General features: G+C 33.8%; 1 protein-coding gene across 3 annotated transcripts in view; it reads left to right on the plus strand.

Moving 5' to 3' along the window:
• Positions 1-23,909, plus strand: part of LOC132704370 (hemicentin-1-like) — a 119,246-nt gene that overhangs the window by 63,820 nt on the left and 31,517 nt on the right. For 2 of the 3 annotated variants that reach the window (XM_060674333.1, XM_060674332.1), the window contains exons 3-5: positions 8,621-8,899; positions 10,054-10,161; positions 17,342-17,464. In XM_060674333.1, the coding sequence (XP_060530316.1) occupies positions 8,621-8,899; positions 10,054-10,161; positions 17,342-17,464 (510 nt within the window). The remainder of the gene's footprint in view (positions 1-8,620; positions 8,900-10,053; positions 10,162-17,341; positions 17,465-23,909) is intronic. The other variant, XM_060674334.1, reaches the window with a different exon arrangement.

The following is a 23,909-nucleotide window of genomic DNA, read 5'->3' on the forward strand; positions in this document are numbered from 1 at the left end:
ACCAATAACCTGATTAAGCAACTTGTTGTGTGCGTCCAGTTCGCCATTATTTTAGTGAAAAAAAGTCTTCATTTTCTTTCTGCATTGTTACGAATTTTTTTTGACAAGGATGTTGAATGAAATCAATGCTTCAATTTTGTTTTTGGAGGGTCGCAGAATGGGTTTGCATTATAAGTGTCAACATGTTATGAAATTTCATTTTAATTGTAAGTTATCTTCCATTTCAGTATTTTTAATCATTGGCTTTTGAACAACTTCAGAAAATCAAAATCAACCAAAATTTATATCCTATTTTCTCTCTTTTTTACGTTTTCAAACTACACTTCGCAACATTTCTACTTGACTGTCGTTTTTCCGAATTCAAAGTATATGATATTTACAATATTTTTTACAAGATTTGCTAAAATGATGTTACTAGTAATTAACCAATAAAAATATTGAGAAATGTTGCGAACTAGTGGCTGAAATGTAATAGAAATCAGGTTAATACAGCTGAAAAAATGACCCATTTTATTTCAACGAGTTCTTTTAACAAAAGTACGCTGTTTGAATAATTAAACAGATTTCGGTGGAAATAAATTATCTGGAGAGGATACCCGCAAGGCTAAATGAAAAATAAATAGGAGGTGAAATGGCGGACAAAAAAGAATAAAAGTGAAGATAAAGACCACCGACTGTTTTAAAACGAAAACTCTAAATTAAAGAGTTCGGTTTTTGAAACGAGAACGATTTATTAGACGAAAAAATGGGCACTTAATAGGAAACTCTGAGCGAATTAAATTGAATTCGATTGAAATCCTGTGGGGTGGGGCGAGGGGTCTTTTCTTGTTTGTTTAGATATACTAGTTTGCTTTATGCAATCGGAATTCTTATATAATTTGTATAAAAAAATAAATCATTTTTCTCAGAATCTTTATCGTTATACATCGTTTAAATTAAGATTAAATAATACCGAATGATAATTGAAATGAAACTCACTTTCTAAGAATAAATTCCGTTTAAAGTAATTTTGAAAAACAAAAATGTAAGTGACGTGTTACATGAACGTTAAAATGTGTTAATGCCAAAATACTATTAGCATTTAAAATCTACCAATCCGCAACAGTGTTTAACGAAGCTGACGTTTTAAAGTGACACTTTGAGCACTCCTCACCAGTGCAGAGTAGGGAGTACCAAAATATATTTAGTTGTAACGGCCCAGTATCATACGAAATTAAGCAGCTTAATTTGTTGGCTAACAAAATCTTTCCATATTTTTCAAGTTTGTTTTTGCCTATAAAGTTTTGTGAATGCCAGCGCCTCTCTATATAAAAAATAATTTCACATTTTTAAAGGAAATGCCTCGGAAAACACTAAAAGAACAAATCTCGGTTGACGGTGGCTGTTGAGATCTAAGTTCGGATTATTATTGAGGAACGTGTGTTATATTTATACTTGTATTGTATATTATATTTGAGTTTGTTTATTTGTGGTCATCGCTGTAGTTTCTTTGCAGGTATCATAAGATTCAGTAACAGTTTCTTAACCCATTTTGTTCCAGTGGTGCGCTAATGCACCACAGATTCTATGATTTTTTTTATCACATCCAGGAAATATTTTTGTACATCCATTTAGAAATTTTATTATTATCCCTACTAAAGGACATAAAACCGTAAAAATCGCTCATTTATGTGTAAAGGAAAGATCTTATATATGACTTCAAAAGTTAACAAAAGCGGTACATAAATTTGTATCACTTTTTCAAGTAAATCCAAATTAGAAAAAAAAAGTTTGGATTTGTATTGCCATTTTTGTTAAATCTATAGCATGTAGATTACATCGCAGAAAACATACATTGGAAATACTATAATGATTATGCTTTATTTTTTGAAAATATTTACTTGTGCGTGAATGCACCACTGGTTTTATCTGTGAAACAAATTTTGTTATTGCAAGTCAAAACAAGTCAGTGCATGTAGAATAAACATCCAACAATTAGCGTGTTCTTTAGTATTAGTTTGTGCCTTGTGCAGTGAGCGTTAAACTTCGTAAAATATGGCATTTCCGAGGTATTTGACTCGAAAGGAATTAGAGGCGGCTATGAAGCATATCGCGATTGATGAGGACAAAAACAATGAAAGTCGTATTTAGCATTATTGGTCTACTGATGAAGACAAGATCTTATAAAAAAATGTATGAGCCGCAATTGATTCCAATTGATAAAACAAAACTTGCGCTTATCTGGCAATAATCTGTTGGATAAAAATGATAAATTTTCAAAAGTTAGACGCTTCTTTGATGTAATAAATAAAAAAAATCTTTGGTATGGCATGTTTTCGTTCAACTTATCCATAGATGAACAAATGGTACCTTACTTTGGCCGCCATTGCGGCAAAATGTTTATAAGGGGTAAGCCAGTTCATTTTGGCTTCAAGCTTTGGTGCTTTTGTTCATCTGATGGGTACCTATTTTATTCACTTCTACATGGTGGTGCTCAAAATAAACTTCATTCCGACCTTGGTATTGGCGGTGACGTTGTCATGAGTCTACTTTCTGTTGTAGATAAGCCAGTAAATCACCAAATTTTTTTTGACATTTTTTTTATCATTCAAACTATTTGTACATTTCAAAACTAATGGTCATTTTGCCACCGGTACTATCCGGAAAAATTGAAACAAGTAAGTGTCCAATGGAAAATTGTAAATCATTTGGAAAAAATGACCGTGGTTCCTATCTTTCAGCATATGAATATGAATCGAAAATTCACACAATTCAGTTGTAACTATGGCAAGTAATGTTTCTAGTGTAGATCCTGTCCAAAATGTAAAACGCTATAATAGAAAAGAACGGAAAGATGTAAATATACCCCAACCTTATGTAATTGCCCAATACAATACATACATGGGTGGGGTAGATTTACATGAAAACGGAATTGCTAATTACAGGTACCAGGTATTTGGGAAAAAATGGTGGTGGCCTTTATTTTGTAACTCACTGGATAGTTTAGTAGTGAATGCATGGAAATTGTATAATATTGTCAACGAACAAAATATTTCCCAGGTAGATTTTAAATTTTACATTGCTTTGCGACTTTTGAAAACTGAAAAAAACAATTACTCAGAGAAATCTGGCACCTGCCATAGAATCTGCCACAGCCACTCAATTTACGTTTGTAATACGTGTAATGTGCCTTTACATACTTCATGCTTTGTAAAATAACATAAAAAATGAAATCGGGTGTTACCAGTGGGGTGCTTATGCACCATAAAATATTATGAGTTTTTTTGTATCAAATCAGGTTCTATTTGGAAAATAATCTACTTTTCGTTGTTTCCTGTCGAATTTGAACTTTCTTTTGTATATTTATCTATAAATTATATGTTACATCTTATGTGCCCCAAAACATTATTAAATGTTTTTTTTCCGGTGGTTCGTTTACGCACCAGTATTTTTTGTATGTTTCGAGTTTTCATTTTTTTTTGTATTCTTAAGTGCAACAAAATAAATAATTTCAGAGCAAAAAAGTATTTTTTAAAATTTTTTAAGCTTGGGATAATATGGTTTAACCAGCTTTTAAGCATTTACTTCTGCTTAATGAAAACTATGGATCGTTGTTACTGTTCACGGTTGGTGAAGTAAGAAATGACAAAAAAAATCAAAAACGTTTCTTGTCTGCACAAAAACTCAACGCGCCAAGTCGGAAACAATGCAATGCAACTAAGTTGAGCTAATCGTGATATCAGAAGTAAGTCATGGTACTTAATGAGAGAAATATGTAAATGCAGTTGGAAACCATCAAGAAGAGCGCAAACGAAGCTTATAATTTACTTTAAAAACCTAATCACGTTTCCCACATTTCCAACACTATCGCAAGTATATTAAACGATACATCGGGGTATCAGAGAGGAAAGGGTATAAATGCCCAGCCCCAGATACACTATGGCATCTTGCACGAGGTTAATCTTCGGGTGATCCGTCGAAATTTATTCGGTGAGCGTAGGTAATGTCGTTTCTTTATGCGCAACATGTCTGTCGCTTGATACTTGATTTGCATAATTTCATAATGTCATAATTTTTGTTTTCATTATAAAAACTGTTTTTTTTTTGAGCAACATACATTTGCAGCTCTGAACGCCGTAATACAATTAAATTTAGGAGTAATTCTTGGAACGTACACAGACGACACAATTTATATTCAAATCAATAAAACACTCCCCCGTGTCCTGATATTAACGTCAATGACCCTCTATCCCTTCATTACGGAAAACCGTGTTTTTTTTTTCCTGAAAATTTTATAATATCTATTTTGTCGGAGTTGCTGGAGATTAGAAACTGACGTGATAAAAACTTGCCTTTATTACAAAGATGGACAATTATTCCGTTGCCCACCCCTCCTAGTTCGCCAGCAATTTTCAAGGTTCAATTTGGAGAAGGTCCATTCAACATGCGCATGCGCGAGATTCATCTACAAATATGGCAATTGTCAGTTCGCCAATAAGTTTGGATGGGGCATTTTTACGAATGTATTTTATCAAAATATGTCCAGACTCTTTTAACGGCAAACAGGAGTTAAGTGTGTGTAGAGGCATGCAAGGAAGATCATTCTCATCTATACGAAAATATCATGGCCACCGGAGGCGCATCGATTTTGACCGTAGTATGGCCACTATTTCATCTAATAGCTTTATGGTTGCACCCTATAAAATTCTTTAGTTTCTTCCGATTGAACATACGGAGTTTTGACAGTTTGTAGAAAGTATTATGCGTCGGTTGTTAATGAATCGAAGTTGTTAACTTTTCGCCAATCATCCTGTTTGCTTCTTCAGAGCTTAAGTAAGATTTTTTGAGGGAGGCGGAGCTAAAGGAGGAACATAAAGATTGTCTTGGATAACTGATTGCCATATTGGTGAGCCGCAGTTAAGATTGTTTTGTTGTTTAGAGATTTCTATGGATTATCGGATTTTTTTTGGTAGAAGAATTGATTACATGGAACAATTTAAGTCTGATCAAATAAGTTCGAGTCATCAACGACCGATGTCCATAAAATTTGTGAATACTGTTACAGTGGCATGTGGAAGATACTTTGAAAAAAAAATGTAGAAACTATCGGGGCAATATCATAGCAAAATAACGACTTGCTTCGACAAAATAACATAATCAATATTTTAATAAAATAACGTCTACTACAGTAAAGACCAATAGTCAGCCAAACGACCAGCGAAAAGTTGCTCGTGTGGCAATTCACGATATTACGATTCTACGAACGGACCACGGGATTTTACGAATTTCAAAGACCACTTAGAGAACTAATTAATATGTCTATATTTATTAATTATTGATCCCACCTTGCTTTAGAATGATTTCCAATGAAATGTATTCAATGGGGATGCAAATTTGCAGTTTTCTCAGAATTTTGAATATTGCCGCCAACCTTCAAATTTATAAGAGGATTAAACAGGAAATCAGTGTAATAATAAAATTCCTATATTCTTGATTTCCGACATTGAAAATATCATAAAACTCTTTAACTAATATCAATGTTAAGAAATATACGTAATTCTATTTACATTATTCGTAAAAAGCAAGTACAAGAAAACATTTCTACTGTTACTGTTTGGTAATTCTATACCGGATGGCGCAAAGTGGATGGCCTATCTGGTGAACAGATCAATAAGAGGAGGTGCTCTTCTATATAAACGTTGGAACATCTTGCTACTTTTAAATGGGGCCTCCTCATTTTTAGATTCTACTTAAGAAACAAAATAGCTTTTGTTCGGATTTCCTTATGCCGTCATAGAAATAAAAAAGTCATTTGCTAGATTTTGAAGCGATTTGGACCCGTGAAGAAATCTTATTAGTTCCGTGCTTCAATCAAACAGAAAGCCCAACTTTTCCAGTTCCTGAAAGGCCTCAGTTATTCTTTCCTGACATGCCATTTTAGGTAATATAGATAAGATTTTGTACAGAGGTTCTAGAACACAGTTTATTGCGTTTTTTTTTTAATTAGCACAACCCTGTATATTCTTATACTTTCGAATTCTAGGAGAGAACTAACTCAATTTTGTTCAAGTTTCGCGCACCGTCTTTGAAATAAAAATCAATTTTCATGAATTTTACACAATCATTTCGGTCAATTCGAAAATGAAGAAATATACAGGATGTGCTATTAAAAAAAACAATACAAAAGCTTATTTTTAAAACACCTAGTATGTTCCATCTAAAATGGAATGCTAGAATTGAATATCTGAGTCTTTCCAGGAACTGTCTTCAAAAGTTCGGGTTTCTGTTCAATTAAAGCACGGAAGTATTAAGATTTTTTCAAGGGTCCAAATTGCTTAACCAACTAGCAATTAATTTTTTATCTCGATAACTGTAAGAAGTGGATATGTGAAAACCTGAATAAATATACTTGATTTCTGGCGTAAATTCTTCTTGCAAAAACGAAATGATATACAGAGGATGCCGTTTAAACTAAGCAAGATGTTGGCACGTTTATACGTCACCCTCTATTGTTTAAAGTAAATCCGTTTATCCGTTCGCCATATACTTCTGGTAGGCCACCCACTGTGCGCTACCCGATAATAATGGAAACCCAGGTGGACAACTCACTTTGAACTGCTCCTAACATAACGATTTCTTGTAGCTCAATATCCATATTTGATGTACAGATTTTTTGGCTGTTTCTTCTTAAATTATGTGCTATTAAGGTTGGGTTACGTCTTCGAAAATGTCTTTAAGAGGCTGTGCATCTTTCCAAGTTTCATTAAAAAAAACTTAAGATCCTCTGACCTCAGTCCTCGCAAATACAATGGAGTGACATCACTCGGCGACCCTATTGCCAAAGTGCCTATCAACCCTCTCTTTTATACTTTTTTAATGCGTATACCGCTGTTCTTAACATAATAATGAGCAATTTCGCGGCCTATTTTTTGTTCGTCTACTAAATACTAAATTGTATCGAATAAAATATTGAATTGAAATATTTAAGAATAAAAGGCTGAGCGTTTCTTGAATTCTAAATGTGGTATTCACTTTTCCCGCAGGTATTTGCATATGGAAAGTAGTTACAAGCCCCGTTTAACTAAAACAAAAGTCAATACGAGTACAAAATAATAAAGACAGGGAAGAAGTACTTGATAAAGTACAGCTGTTAGACTCACCTTAACCAACCTTCACTCACCAAAAATACTTTATGGTTAATGTATTTCAATCTCTCTTTCGACCAGAAACATTTTTTTTTGTTTTTCTCAATAACAAAGTCCTTTTGAGTCTTGGTTGAAATTTTCTTTAACGAAGTTTCTATTGTTTCTCATATTTAAGTGGAACCCGCATGGTTTATGTCCTCCAAGGTTACCATCTTGATACTGCATAGCAAAACACTGAATAAAGATTTACTGTTCTTCATCTTTAGGGAACAAGTAAAATGATATTTTTATCAGATTTCCATGCCCTTATTCGTTTTGCAAACAATGACTGTACATCGCATTCCAGGCATATCTAAAAGTTAAAATCATGAGGCCTTGGTACCATAGGTAGTCACCCGTTCTACTATTCCAATAAAAATTATTACTTGCGAAATGAATTTGCATACCAAAAAGGCCTTTTTAAATGTAACAATATAATGATATAATAAATGATAATGATGATGATGATAATGATGATGATAATAAAACTCGGGCGTTTGAATTTAAAAAAAATGGTAAAACTGATGATAAGGCGCGGTATGGGCACACTGTAACAATTTTAAATTTAATAATGCTTTCTTGCAGTTTTGCAAAATAAACATAATATAGAAATTCTTTTTATAGGCAAAAAGAATTGGAAACTAGATTGGAATATCTTATAGACATCGGTGAACTCTTCTTTGAAAAGTTTTACTAAATCAGTATTAATATACAAGGTGTTTCATTTGAAATAAAAAAGTTGCTAGTGGCGACGGCGAAACGAGTCAGACATACATGAAAATATAAATGAAAAAGTCCAAATTAACCGAAGCCACTTTTGTACTTAACTTTTTGTTCAATCTCTTCAAGTTCGTGAGTGGTGGTAGTGGTGCTTCATAAACTGGCCACCCTGTACATATTTTATTGACGTGATGAATGAATTTGAAATCGAATGTCGCAGTTTTGCTGTAAAGATAAATATTAAAAAACTCCCAAATAAAACAGCGTTTAGAGGATGCGAAACCAGCTTTGGCGATTATAGTCTAGTCGGATGGTATTCAAATAAGGAAATCCGACCCTTAAAACTGTGTAATGGTCTCGGGCCGTTTGAAAATTCTGAGTGAAATCCTCTTAATCCCCGAAGTTTCGTAACGGAAGCACAGATTATTCAAGTCACAGACTAGAAATTTGCTGCAGGCCATTTCCAAAGTTGTAACTGATGACCTTATTAACATTTCCTGCTCGTTTCCCGTTTAGGAAAAAAATTGCACTTGAGGCTGACGAACGGCCAATTTTCCAATGGATATGAGAAATATTACTCCCGCCTTAGAGCGGTTGCGACTAACGCGGATTTTTGGAGGACACTTGTTCAATTAATTAAAATTAATAAACACTAGGTAATATTTGTGAAGCTAAATAAAAATAGCTAAATGTGGAATCGTAATTCCCTAAAATTAAGCAACAACCTTTCATTTTAGTTATAGACCTGTCATCTGCTCTTTGGCTCAGCACGCCGTACCAAGTTAAAAAACCTGGAGACTCGCTAGTTGTGGTATGCAAAGACGGAAACATGGGCAAGGCAGTGACATGGAGAGGGCCCAGAGATAGAGCTTTGGGGGAGAAAACCCAGCCCAACTTTTACGTACGCAACTACGGCACTGCTCTGGTGTTCAGCTCTATACGATACGAGGATGCTGGGACGTACACGTGTAAATCCGAAACCGGAGAAAGTGAAGAATTTACCCTTGTAGTTGGTGGTAAGTAATTTTGTTGTGTTAGTCCTTTGATTAGACCAAGCAACATCATACATAGGATTCTAGATTCATATAGTTTCTAAAATCTTAATGTGCTCTATAGAAATCCGGTTTGGGATCTATTTTGGAGCTTGTCGGTAGAACGATAGTTTTTAATAACATATACAATATAGGTAGTGATTTATTCTATAATCAATGCTTGAAGACTCCCAATGTAATGGGTTTCAAATAAAGATTTAAAGACATTCTTGAAGTCGACTTGGAACGGGAATTAGAAATAATTATTAGCTCAAGGTGTGACGCAACATTGAGAATCCAAGTCACAACAAAAGTTAATAGAAAAATATTCAAACTTTTCAATCGTTCACAACATTCTTGGAGGTAAGGGCTGTGCTCATGGTTTACTCGCTTCCGCTTTTAATTGAAGGGATTTTACAAAAACATTTTTTTTTTAGTTTTAATGTTATTAATAACACAGATACAACTTTTTTTTTAAGTGAAGTTTGTCTGAAATTATACTTAAGGCATACGATATTCATATTGCACACAAAGCGGGAAGCAGATAATGCATCGAAAAATATTTCTCTGTGTTTTTAATGGTGTGTGGCTAATAATCTTTTAGGTTTTGTAAAATTATGAATACACTACTTTCGTTTTCACCATATAGAAGCTATAGATACGATACTAATACGAGTTTTATCGGGCTAAGGGTGTGGAGATGGCTGCGTAGAAAGAAAATGATGCAAAGTGTTGGAGCGTATGCGAAATTTAGGGGAAAATCTTTTCCTTCCCTATAAAGATATCATCATCATCATCAATGTTTACCGTCTATTAAGGTCACTATGTTATCTAATAGCAATATGGTTGTCAAATTTCAGCAACTACCACAGTTTGCTTGTATCATAGTATTTCATGAGCATTCCAAGATAGAACTTAGAAAAATCACATTTAATATTATTATTTAGTTTTCCTTTTAGTTTAGTTGTAAAACTGCTGTGGTTCAAGAAACGAACACGGTAGATTCAAATTTTTATTATTATAATTATTATTGTTACAGTAAGTGGTAGTATAAACTATAAACTATATTCACTGCGATATCGAGCATATATCCTTTCCGACGTTTTATCTAACCGCGGAAAAATTCCTTTTCATTACAGATGACAGTGATGGTGACACTTTTGAGGAGAGCAATGATGATGTCCAATCAACAGAAATTATTATACACCCCCCTAATTTATTTAGACCTAATCATACAATTCCTACAGGTAACTCATATTTGCTAATCTTAACTAACTTTTTGGACATAAGGCATCGTTACGAAGGTTTTGTCGTAATACAAATAATTAAATCAACTAAAATGCCATTAACTTATCGGCGATTATTATTATTGTAACAATGGTCTTTCGTCCACAGGTTGGCATATAGAATTTCTGCTTGCAGGTTAAACACGTAAAATTTTTAGTTTTCGCTACATAGAACACATTACACACTTGACTCCCTACTATACCAAGACACTTCCCTCCATAATTTTTCGATATCATAGTTTTTTCGTTCTAAATTCTCGATGGATAAATACGGTTAAGATTGATTATGCAGTTATATATTTACTTGAACGGTTTGACTTTTTCACAAAAATCAATACTCTGGGTATTGCTAGGGTGTCAAGTGCTCAAGGCAGTGGAATGCCAAAATTTTTAATTTTGCGAATTTTGGCATTCTTGCCAGGTAGAATGCATTTGACGCTTTAGTAGTAACATAATTAGTTCAGTAGATGAATGTTACGTAGTTAAAGTCGAAGAAGAAGAAGCACCGGCAGCTAATGTCGGTGATAAACTATGGTGCTCTGTCACCATTATTGGTCCTAAAGACCAAATTTTCAAAATATATTGGCTTTTATTCCCTATATATTTTGCTAAATATTGTATTACACACAAAATAAAAAAGAAGAAAAAATCTAAGCTAGATTTTTTTTTATAAAATGTCAATTCTATAACAAAAACCGAACTTAATAGTTTGTATGATAGCCTGTTCTTTCCAACAATTGTTTAACACGTCTCGGCATCCTCCGTATCATATTATTTTTAAAATCGTCATTGATTATATTCTTCTACTCTTCTTAAACCGCAACAGTTAATTCTTGAAGGGTCACAGGGGAATTTTCGTAATTGGATTCGATGGGATTCGTGTCGGTTGAGTTTGCTGACCAGTTCATTCCTTGGATATTTCTTTCCTAAAGCGTATATTCTACCCTTTGCGTCTTTTTTACACTTGTTGCACAAGGACTGAATGATTGGTCCGATAATCTGATGACCATACGTTATACCCCCCCAAAATATCACTGATCATTCTTGATAGGTAAGAACTTCCCTTGCACAGTAACTCGTTCCTTTCTTCCTGAACCTCTCCGGACCCTGTCCCGTCGACTGGGCAACAGCCAGTGTGTGCTCATGAGCCCATTGAAGACGTGCAGCTTCTTGCCAGTAAATTTCCCAAATGTGATAATACTTATCGAAAGTATCCTCCGGTATGTTAGCAGAAATTGACATGGAAGGCCAGGTATCGTTATCCTTCTGTTCATAGGATTAAATAAGCTATATTATCGTCTTCCCTGTCCATTGTTACTCTGTTTACTCAGTTTCCTGGAAAAGGTCCACTATGCCTTACCGAAATGTGTGTAAGCTTTCTTGATGTAAGGTCACTATTCTCGCCGGGTTAAACTTGGAAAATAGGTTACGCAAAATGAAATTGATTCGTCACTACAGGATATCACTTAAAAACTGATTTATTTAAGAATTTTAGTAGTGTGTGAAGGTAGATAAGGCAATAGACCATAGGTTTGTCTATGATAATAGTTAAGTTTATGTAGCTAGATACTCATTTTGGATCTAAATATGGTGTATCGTTGGTCCATGACCAAGATAACTTTTGAAATGACGTTTGAATGCGAGCAATCAATGACCAATAAAATGAACAATAAATACAATAAAAGTTGTAAACTCTATATTATTAAATTTGTTTTAACCTTTGGTAATCAAGATTCAAACACTGTTATTTAATTTATTTGGAATATGTCAAATTTAATGAAAGGATTACAACAACATCTTGCTTTACGATTACTACACACATGTTTATTGCTTTGACAATTGTTTCGGTACACTGTACCTTCTTCAGAAAGTAGTTTAGAGATTCTTTCTGAAGAAGGTACAGTGTACCGAAACAATTGTCAAAGAAATAAACATGTGTGTGGTAATCTTAAAGCAAGTGTTTCTTTTTATTAAATTACGTACAACAAAAGTTGCAAACTCTATATGTGTTCAAGCTTTTACAAAAATGATGTAATAAACGCTATGCTTCGTTTAGAGGTAAACCTAGACTAGAATGAAAATCCGATTACTTGAAACCGCATTTCCCGTAGTAAATCGATTTGATGTTAAATTAATATTTAACAAATTAATTATCTGTTGCATCACTTTTATCACCCAATAGTGATGGTGTTATTATAACGTTCAAAATTGTGCAGATCAATTTTTTTCATTATTTACAAGATATGTAAACAATTTGTCATTAATTTAGTTATTTTTTATTTTCGTATATTCTCAAGCGAAACTGGTTCTATTTTTGACAGTTTGTACAACTGGGTAATGGTTATTAACATTGTATTGAAAACGCATTAAATTTAAATTCGCACACAATATTAACTGCAATTTAGGAATTTATTTGGTAGAAATAACATCATAAACTGAAACCTACAACACCTGCAAGCCATTTATCCAAATGTATTAAAAAAATTATTTTAATACCTTATTTGTTAAATTGTAACAGTTGTTTCAAAATATATTATAAAGTCAAATTAGAGCAATTGTATTTAGGCCAAACGCAAACAACATCCACAAACCATATAAACTGCACCAACGTCGAATATAAATTAGCGGAGAGTGTGTTGTGCAGAGATATACCTATTCGATTTCGATTCGACTAGATTAAAAGCAAAATAACAGCCAACAACTATGCTAAGAAGCTAAGAAGCTATCAATAAAATTATTGTTTTCCAATGGATTTTTTCATGAGTCTCAATTGTCATTTAAAAGTTTTATTTCATGATATTCTAAAATATTAGCCAATGACCTCCGCACTTTCATTTCCAATTAACCATTCAATTATAAGTAGAAAGTTGTGTCATTTTTAATTCTTAATCGAGGAAATTTTGGAAAAGTGATATTAACTATCTCACTTATTTCAGCTTTCCCACACTTATCCTCAATATTCTTAAAAAGAATAAAGTAAGAAACCTATACAGAATTTGCTCCTGTTTAACAACCCAAGTTTACTAAAATGGGTTAAACGCTAATATTAAGTTACGAAAATGTTCAAACAATCTCCACCATTTTCAGTTGAGTAATACAGCAAAAGATATTCGAGACAAAATAGCAAAAATTGTCTCAATTTTATAATAGTAGTCACTATAACTATCGTAAACACAAGAAAGTTTTGCAAAAAACGGGATGGCAATTGGTGGTCATTTCAGTAACTCGAAAATAATTTCCAGCTTTTTCTCTTTACTAATATCTTTCCTTGTAGGTCTTACTGGGACGCCCGGTATATTTAATGCAATTTATCGGTGTCCGTGCATTCAGCCTAACTGAGCTTCAACGAAAACACCTGCAAAATTTATCTTTCCATTACTTTCTGTCCTGTTTTTTCAGTACTTTAATGCTTATTTAATTTGGAAATAATTAAGACGAATTAAAACTATAAAAAATTTTATGTAGCACTTCTTTTGTAAAAGTCAAAAAAATGCTTTAAGAGTGTGCCTAAATTTTTAAATGTAAGGCGTTACGACAATACGTCACGATCCATCCATTTTATCATTTATATTAGTGGTTTCTGAACCAGACAGCGATTCCACCAACGTATGCTTCAATTAATTTAAATCGAATTCGACTTATTACAAAGGAACTATTAATTTGCCCGTAAGCTTTGAAGGTACAGCAGTTAAACTGTTTGAAGTGAATAAGGGCGGTGGGCATCGCCATTAATTAAAGTTGTACATTCCAGAATTAATCGTTTGACTGTTTAATAAGAATAGAATGTATTTCGATATTAAGAGCCTTTTTAATGCTTTTAAACCGTTATTATTTTTTTATTTGGATTATCAATGACTTCGTTTCCCTTTCGTTTTCAAAAAGAAAAAATACACAAATTTTCAATGATAAGGAGCCTACTGAAATATTTTAATGATTTTCTGAGCAAGTCGTATCAAAAATAATTAGGACGGACAATGGCAGTATTGAGAAATCAACTTTTTGAAATGAGCAACTTCGAGGGGAATTATTTACTAGATATATTTTCTTGACTCAATTAAACCTAATAACGGTCATCAATATGTCAGCCAAGCCGATAGTTAACTAAATGCAATAACAATAATCAGCTTAAGCAAATCCAAGGTCGGCAATATCAATCGTTCTATCTTAAAACTACTTCAGATTGTAAAAATAATTAACTCAATCTTCAAAAGAAGTCAAAATTTTACTCTCATATACTATACAATACGCCAAATGGCTCAACAGATGATAAAGGTATATTGAGCAAGTATAAAGAAAGGGATAGAGAATATATAAAAAGAAACAAGCAAGGAGACAAAGTTATATAGAAAAACCTATTTGAACTCAATTTTAGCAAAAATATTTAATATACCGTGATACAAGAAAGTGGGAATTCTCTATAACTTATTGGGATAACGATTTGAAATTTCAAATTGTTAATATAGGCCGAATGTCCAATTTTTGTAATCACTCCGGTTTGAGCGGAAACGACAGTAACTTTCGAATTTTAAATGGCACACACTATATTTTTTGCACTCCTTTTTTGTTTTTTTAAATTTTCATTTAATTTTGGAAATTGTGTCTAGGAGGCTGTGACCATCTTAAATACTATTACAGGGTCATCTGATCATGTGAATAAAATTTTTCTTTACTTGTCTAATAGCAAATAGCATTTAATTCAATGAACTATTAATTTTTTAGGATAACTTAGTTTTTTCAAATATCACCCAAGTCAGAACAAAATTTTTTTAAAACCGGTACTTTTTTTGCAACATTTTGACACCAAAAATTTTTAAAATCCGTTAAAAAACATAAGCTCACAGGAAGAAAAAAAAACAGATAAGTAAATACATTTTTATAAAAACAAAATATTACTTCGGTGGCTTTGCTTCTATTCATCATCAAGTCGGCATGATTTAAAATTCTGACAGTTTGTACATTTTTATCTGTTTATCGATTTTGTCGTGTTATCGATTTGGATTATCATGGAAAACAATAATTAATTTACAAATGAAGAAAAAGTTTGTTTCTGACATATGGGAAATGCATTGTATGCAGCCCGCTATCCGGGACGTCACTTTCCTGCACACTAGGTTATCCTAAAAAAATCATTAGTTCATTACATTAAATGCTATTTGCGATTAGACAAGTAAAGAAAAGTTTCATTTACAATTTTTCAAATTATCAGGTGACCCGGTCAATAGTATTTATGATGGTCACAGCCTCCTAGACAAAATTTTCAAAATTAAATAAAAATTAAAAAAAAAAACACAAGAAAAAGTTTAGGAAAACCACCCTCCTGAACCCAAGCATGCAAAAAAATATGGGGTGTGACATTGAAAATTCGAAACTTACTGTCGTTTCCGCTCAAACCGGAAGTATAACCATTGACTACACATGGTCAAAAAATTGGATATTCAGCCTATATTAACCCCTTCAAATTTCAAATCGCTATCTCAAGCGGTTTAAAAGTTATAGAGTGTTCCCACTTTCTTGTCTCATCCGGTATATAATTTAACCATTGATGGTTTTAGTTCCAAACGGTTTTAGAATGAAAAGTTTTTTTATAAAATTCATCCCATTTAAAGTCGATTTATATTTATAATCAGATTTCGCAGAACTCGCGTAACAAAGGAATGCACTTAATGAGCAACAAAATACCAAAGTCCCTTTAAACTAATTACATTTATTCGACAGATGTTTTAAAAATAATTATTGTTAATTATTATTATCTGAATCACCAGAATTGTATAAAATATTTTACTTTATTTGAATTAATTAAAGTTTTAAATATTTCTATATCGCTGAATATTGCTGCAATGACGGTCCTATTGATTCGGCGGGGCCGGTATTAATCTCATAATATTTTTAATTTAACTTTTAGTCCATATAAATAATGCGACAAACACGGCTATTAAAATGGCAATTAAAATAATTTTAAACACATCAAGAGTAATTAAACAACACCAACCAGTGTGTAGCCAATATTTTGTCATCGTTTTCTAATCATATTTTGTTTAGTCATTAGTCAATTATAGTTAAAAGTTTATATAAGTGAAAATAAACTTAACTACACATGTACGTCAAATTTTTGTGTCGTTTTTAAGCAATTTTTTTTGTTATTGTCTATAATATTGTTGCCAGAATGATGTTTTTGACAGTCACTGAGGATTCATGTTTAGATAATTGTTTAAAAATATTACTTATTGTATGTAAGCAACAAGTATGTAAGACTTCTATGATTTGCTTCAACTTACCACTAACTACTTCTACGGTCCGTGTTGGCAAATGATTCGATCATTGATATTGCACTAAAATTTATAGTTCACTGAAATCTGTAAACTTTGGTTTTAGTGTCCCCCTGTTTTATAAAACTCGTCTTTCTTTCATAGTCTTTCCTAATTTTACATTGTAAAAAATAAATTTGTATTTTCTTCTGCCACTAAGATCCAATGTAATTAAATTTTACTAAACTACCAATTTCTACTTCACGTTTTCAAAAATACTTGAAACTTATGTTGCATGGGAGTCGAATAAGTATTCTTTAACTCTTAATAGTCCCAATTAAATGATACTTATACAGAATGGTTCAAAAAACAGGCGCCCATGCTCGGCTTAGTAATCCCCATGTTATTAAAATTTGGCAATATTGAGTTGTTTTCCTAACTTTTCGAGCAAAAAAATAAAAACCATAAAAATGTATGCAATAAACTTAGTTAAAAAAATTAAAACCAAAGGAAAAAATTAAAATAACCACCTCGTTGCACTCTACTAACTGAGGATTTTAGCACAAATTAAATATTTAACACCCTATATCTTTTTTGTCTTTTTTTTTTTGAGATACCAGCCGAATATTAGCGCATGTTTTTGAAATACCCAAAATTCCTGTCGTAGATAATTGGGCTCTATACTTGTTGCCTGCACAAGCAAGCGATTTTAAGATTAGCAGCATTTAATTCGTAAATTCGGATTTGCCTCTCACAAAATCCGGATAGGCGCTTATTGTGTAGTATTTAATACAGAGGAAAGGCCATTAAAACCACATACGCTAGGATTGGCGAGAACGGATGGAAATAATTTGCTTTCATTTACTTTCCATTCAACGTGTTTTTTTTTATTTCAGAACCTATAGAATTCATTGGAACGCCTTCGGTACAAAAAGGTTTGGAGGGGACAAACATTACAGTGGCATGCGAAGCAAAACGAGGAATCATAGAATGGGCGATCGACGAAGAACAGCCTAGACGTAAGTTATGGTGTTTTCTTTATTTGAAGCGAACAATGAGTCAGCAAAAATTTTATTAAATAAACTCTGTTATGCTGCTTGTCAGAATATAGATTAGTTTATAATAGTATAAATTTAAAGAAGATTGCTTCATTATTACGAGGGCTACCTTTCATATTTCGGGATTTATAATAAAAAACTAGAAGCTACTAACAAATATTCTGTTTGTTGTTTCTCAAAATATTCATCCTGATGATTAATACACTTTTGCATTCGATAAAACCAATCATCAAAGCATTTTTCCTACTTCGATTCGGGTACTTCCAAAACATGCTCTTTAAACGTGTCAAAAGTCGTTGCCCACGTAATTTATTCTTAATTTATGGGAATAGCAGAATTCATTAGGTGCTAAATCAGGACTATATGGTGGATGGCTCATCAAAGCAACGTTTTTAATGCTCAAAGAGTTTGCATTGTCGTCGTGAAGAGTAATTCTTCTTCGGCGGTTGGTTTTTCTTTAGGCAAGCAAATGGTTGTGTACCATTCAGAATTGACTGTTTTACCTTTCACCAACGAAGCAGTTGTAACGTGGCCAGTTTTCCTGAAAAAACAGACTACCGAGGTGCTTCACGCATGAACAACTTTTGTGGACTTTGTCTCATTCTGAAAGACCCACACAATCGACTGCTGCTTACTTTTAGGTTCATATGCATAGATCCATGATTCATCACCTGTCACGATATCATAGACGTGTTTAGAAGCACCACGATCGTATTTTTTTGGCATTTCCTTCGACCAAACAGCATGAGTCTTTTTGTGGGCTGATGTTAAATTGTGTGGAATCCAACGAGAACAAATTTTTTTAGCGGCCAAATGTTAATGCAAAATTGTATGTATGCTAGTCAAACTAGTGCCACATGACGATCCAGCAAAATCAGTTTCCGCACTGCATCAATGTTTTCTTGGACAACCATGGATTTTGGACGACCTTCACGAAATTCATCCTTAAGAAAACGATCACTACTGAAGTCCGAAAACCAGCGGTAAACAGTAGTCCTAGATGGTGCTTTAACTCCAAAAGTCGAATTAAGTTCCTCGATACATTGTTGTTGAATTACTCCGCGACTAAAGTTGTAAAAAATTATTGCACGAAAATGCTCCCGATTAATTAAATTCCAAAAATCATCGTACCTTATTATCAATCAATCGACTGCTATAATTATGTATCTGTATTATATATTGGAATGCTTGGCAAAATTTCAAAAAATATCAAAATATAGTATACACGCGGATATTTAATAAATATAATTCTGAAAGATTAGGAAATCTCGGCAACCACAAGGACATTGTCTTCTTCAAAAAATTTTAATAACTAAGATACAATACATTCCAACAACTAATACCGTCCGTTGTATAAACTGCTACAAGAGACCTTTGTGACAGCATTCTTTTGTTAAACAGGTGGTTCTATCAAGTTTACGAATTAAGTTTATAAAAACATTAATAATAAAGGACTTATTTTCAGATAGTAATATAACAGCATACAATACAGAAACTATAATTACTTGTGCCGTCGATAGGCGCAGTCTAGCTTAGAATTAGCTTGAAAAAAATGCAAATAAAACAAATATTTAATATTAATCGTATTAGAAATTAAATTTACCAAGTTATTAGGTATCGAATTATAATTATTATGTCATTATACGAAAAGCATGGTACTCCGATGATTGTTAAAAATTCCTTAGCCTTAACATAAATCATTGTTTTGTTCTGCTTCCAAATGATCATCATCATCAAAACAATAATAAATCGCAGGCAAACCCTGGAATTAATTTTTTTAAACCTTATAAGAAAATTGCAAATTATTATTGTAAAGGTTGTTGTCATAACAAATATATAAATAAATCAAAAAGAATAAATGTTCCAAAATAATTATTCAGATTATTAGGATGAGAAAGTCTGTTGGGTAGAGTCTGGTATTTTTGCAATTTGCAATGTTAAAAATAGTTATTGCCGACCAACTTTTTTAAATATTATTTACTCCACAAACCATATCAACGTATTTCTTTTCACCCTTCTTATCATGGACAGTGTCAAGTTTCTTAAAAATTTGTAATGCTTCCAATGATGAGGATCCTTGGTACTTTTAAATTTCTTTGATGCAGTTTCTTTTCGTTTTATAAAATCGTTTATGTTGATTTAAATTTGATATATATATATATATACATATATATATATATATATATAAATATATATATATATATATATATATATATATATATATATATATATATATATATATATATATATATATATATATATATACATATATATATATATATATATATATATATATATATATATATATATATATATATATATATATATATATATATATATATATATATATATATATATATATATATATATATATATATATATATATATATATATATATATATATATATATATATATATATATATATATATATATATATATATATATATATATATACATATATATATATATATATATATATATATATATATATACATATATATATATATACATATATATATATACATATATATATATACATATATATATACATATATACATATACATATATACATATACATATATATATATACATATATACATATACATATATACATATACATATATACATATACATATATACATATACATATATACATATATACTATATACATATATACTATATACATATATACTATATACATATATACTATATACATATATACTATATACATATATACTAATATATATATATATATATATATATATATATATATATATCCTGCAGACGTTTCGCCAAAATCTCACTTGGCATCTTCAATGCTCGCGCTCCGAAAACACTTCGAACACTGGGAGGTTATCGGCGGTGCGTGCGGTATTTATACTCTGCGCCGGAGATGGTAACGGTGCTGCTTGTGCGTGGGGGGAGGTGGCTCCGCCCCCTGAATTGTCGCGTTGTTAATTTCGCTCGATCGTAGTTGCGATGTCCCCGTTGGCTGCTGCGCATCGCTCTGCTGTTTGATTATCGTTCTCCACGTGTTGGATAAATGCAGAGCGTCGTCTCTCGTATTGAGGTGTCCGGACTTTTCTATTTCGATGGCCTCTCGTATAATCCTAGTCCTAAAATCAGGAATATTAGCTATTTGTTTGCAAGTGCCGAAATCAATTTTATGGCCTGTCTGATGTTGGTGCTGAAACAAAGCAGATGTTGTTTGTTTGTTTCTTATGGCTAAACGATGTTCCTCGAGCCTGGCTGAAATGCTTCTGTTGGTCTGTCCCACATACGTCAGGCTGCACGATCCGCATGCTACACTGTATACTCCTTGGTTTTCCAGAGTAATTTTTTGTTTTGGGTTTCTTAGTATTGCTCCGATGGTATGGTCAGGTTTGTATGCCGTTGATATGTCGTGTTTCCGTAATATTCGGCCGATTTTGTCAGTAACCCCCTTGATGTATGGCAGGACGGCGATCGATCTTCGTTGGGTCTCGTCCTGCACTCTCTGCTGCGGCTGTTGTTGTTTACTGATTGCCTTGCTGATGGTGCGCCTTTGGTATCCGTTTTGTCGAAGACAGGTACTAATTTTCTTCAGTTCTTTATCTCTGTTCCTCTCGTTTGTGAGCCTGAAGGACCGAGCAATTAATGTATTTGCCAATGCCTGTATCTGTGATGGGTGGTGATGAGATTTAGCGTTCAGATATCTATTAGTGTGTGTTGGTTTTCTATAGACAGTGTGTTCCAAGTGTCCATCTTCGGTCCTTGTGATGTGCACATCTAAAAAGGGCAGGCTGTTATCCTCTTCAAGTTCTATTGTAAATTGAATCCTTGGGTGAATGGAATTCAGATGATCTAGGAATTTACTAGGATTATACGAGAGGCCATCGAAATAGAAAAGTCCGGACACCTCAATACGAGAGACGACGCTCTGCATTTATCCAACACGTGGAGAACGATAATCAAACAGCAGAGCGATGCGCAGCAGCCAACGGGGACATCGCAACTACGATCGAGCGAAATTAACAACGCGACAATTCAGGGGGCGGAGCCACCTCCCCCCACGCACAAGCAGCACCGTTACCATCTCCGGCGCAGAGTATAAATACCGCACGCACCGCCGATAACCTCCCAGTGTTCGAAGTGTTTTCGGAGCGCGAGCATTGAAGATGCCAAGTGAGATTTTGGCGAAACGTCTGCAGGATTCCAGTCGGATGCAGGATTTGCAGGATTCCAGTCGGATGCAGGATTCCAGTCGGAGTTCAACGAGCGAACGGATGATATCCCGGAATATAGTGTCATCACATTTTTCCATCCGTGAATCAATACGTGAGAATATCATACACCTTTACGGGAAGGAGACCTTTACAGCCACCAAGTGTTATGAAAAACTAAGACAAAGGAGGGTTATTTCGCTGTGCAACTTGAATTTTCTTAAAAACTGCCGCAACCAGAACTTGCTGCCAACATTTACAAGGTTGTCTTATCATACACGCACCAGAAAGACACAAGCTATCCTGGACAAAGCTAGCAAGGCCCTACTCCAAGACCAGATCAGGCGGACCCGGTACGAAATTAGTGAGACTGAGCTACAACTTTTCAGACTCCACCTGAAACTGAGCAACAAGATCCATCAGTTGCTGTGGGACCGCATAGAATTATTAACATCATGGCGCACTGAGAAAGACGAGGACATCACGTCAAAAAAACTGTGGAAGAAATTAGAAATCCTTCAGTCAAATTCCAAAAAATCAGAACAAGTGCCAAATACAAACCGAAGCAGTACAGTTCATAATATTTCAGCATACCATCTTTCCGATACAGAAGTCAGCGTACTGAATAAAGGATTTAACTACGCAATAGCTCCAAAAAGAGTAGCCGTCGAAGAGATCGTTTCCAACGTCGAAGCAAGTCTTTCCACCATAGACGAACAAGATGCGGAGTTAATTAGGCAAGATGTCGCCAGAGTCTTAAGACAGTCAAAACCACCGCAACCAAACTTAAGCAGAGAAGAAATGCAAGCCTTAAGGAATCTAAACAAAAACGAAAACATTCTAATAATGCCAGCAGACAAAGGAAATGCCACTGTCGTCATGAATACGTCGGATTATAATGCAAAATTGGAGGATATTTTGAACGACCCAATATACAAACTAGTCACCAGAGATCCCACGACATATTTGGAAAAAACAACTAAGTCCAAAATTCTCGATTCATCAATAAACGAGGATACAAAGAAGAAACTTATTCCGAGGGAAAAATCGAGTCGTTGCCCAAAATTCTACGGGCTCCCAAAGATCCATAAGGACGGGGTTCCCCTGCGTCCAATCGTAAGCGCCTTTAACTCACCATTATGCCAGCTGGAAAAACATCTGGCCAGTGCACTTCAGCCTATAGTGGAAAACGCAGATTCCTATGTTAAAAACTCAGAACATTTCACTCAGATTTTAGGTTCTCTCAGGATGGACAAGGACGACATTATGGCAAGTTTCGATGTCAAATCCCTCTACCCGAGTATTCCAGTAGAAGAGGCACTCTTGCTTATAGAAGAAAACGAAGATCTTCCGCCATACGTAATGGATCTGTCAAGACATTGCCTGAAAAACGCTTACTTTATGCACAACGGGAAAATTTACCGACAAATAGATGGAGCAGCAATGGAATCATCTCTCTCACCTGTGATTGCCAACCTCTTCATGATTTACTTCGAAAAGAAAGCAATAGAGAAGGCAAATCTGAAGCCAAAACTATGGACAAGATACGTTGATGACGTATTTGTTGTATGGCCTTTTGGCAAGGAGGAGCTTTTGAAATTCCTAGATCATCTGAATTCCATTCACCCAAGGATTCAATTTACAATAGAACTTGAAGAGGATAACAGCCTGCCCTTTTTAGATGTGCACATCACAAGGACCGAAGATGGACACTTGGAACACACTGTCTATAGAAAACCAACACACACTAATAGATATCTGAACGCTAAATCTCATCACCACCCATCACAGATACAGGCAGTGGCAAATACATTAATTGCTCGGTCCTTCAGGCTCACAAACGAGAGGAACAGAGATAAAGAACTGAAGAAAATTAGTACCTGTCTTCGACAAAACGGATACCAAAGGCGCACCATCAGCAAGGCAATCAGTAAACAACAACAGCCGCAGCAGAGAGTGCAGGACGAGACCCAACGAAGATCGATCGCCGTCCTGCCATACATCAAGGGGGTTACTGACAAAATCGGCCGAATATTACGGAAACACGACATATCAACGGCATACAAACCTGACCATACCATCGGAGCAATACTAAGAAACCCAAAACAAAAAATTACTCTGGAAAACCAAGGAGTATACAGTGTAGCATGCGGATCGTGCAGCCTGACGTATGTGGGACAGACCAACAGAAGGATTTCAGCC

This window comes from Cylas formicarius, unplaced genomic scaffold (genome assembly GCF_029955315.1).
Source record: "Cylas formicarius isolate icCylForm1 unplaced genomic scaffold, icCylForm1.1 PGA_scaffold_7__23_contigs__length_41026272, whole genome shotgun sequence".
Classification (NCBI taxonomy): Eukaryota; Metazoa; Arthropoda; class Insecta; order Coleoptera; family Brentidae; genus Cylas; species Cylas formicarius.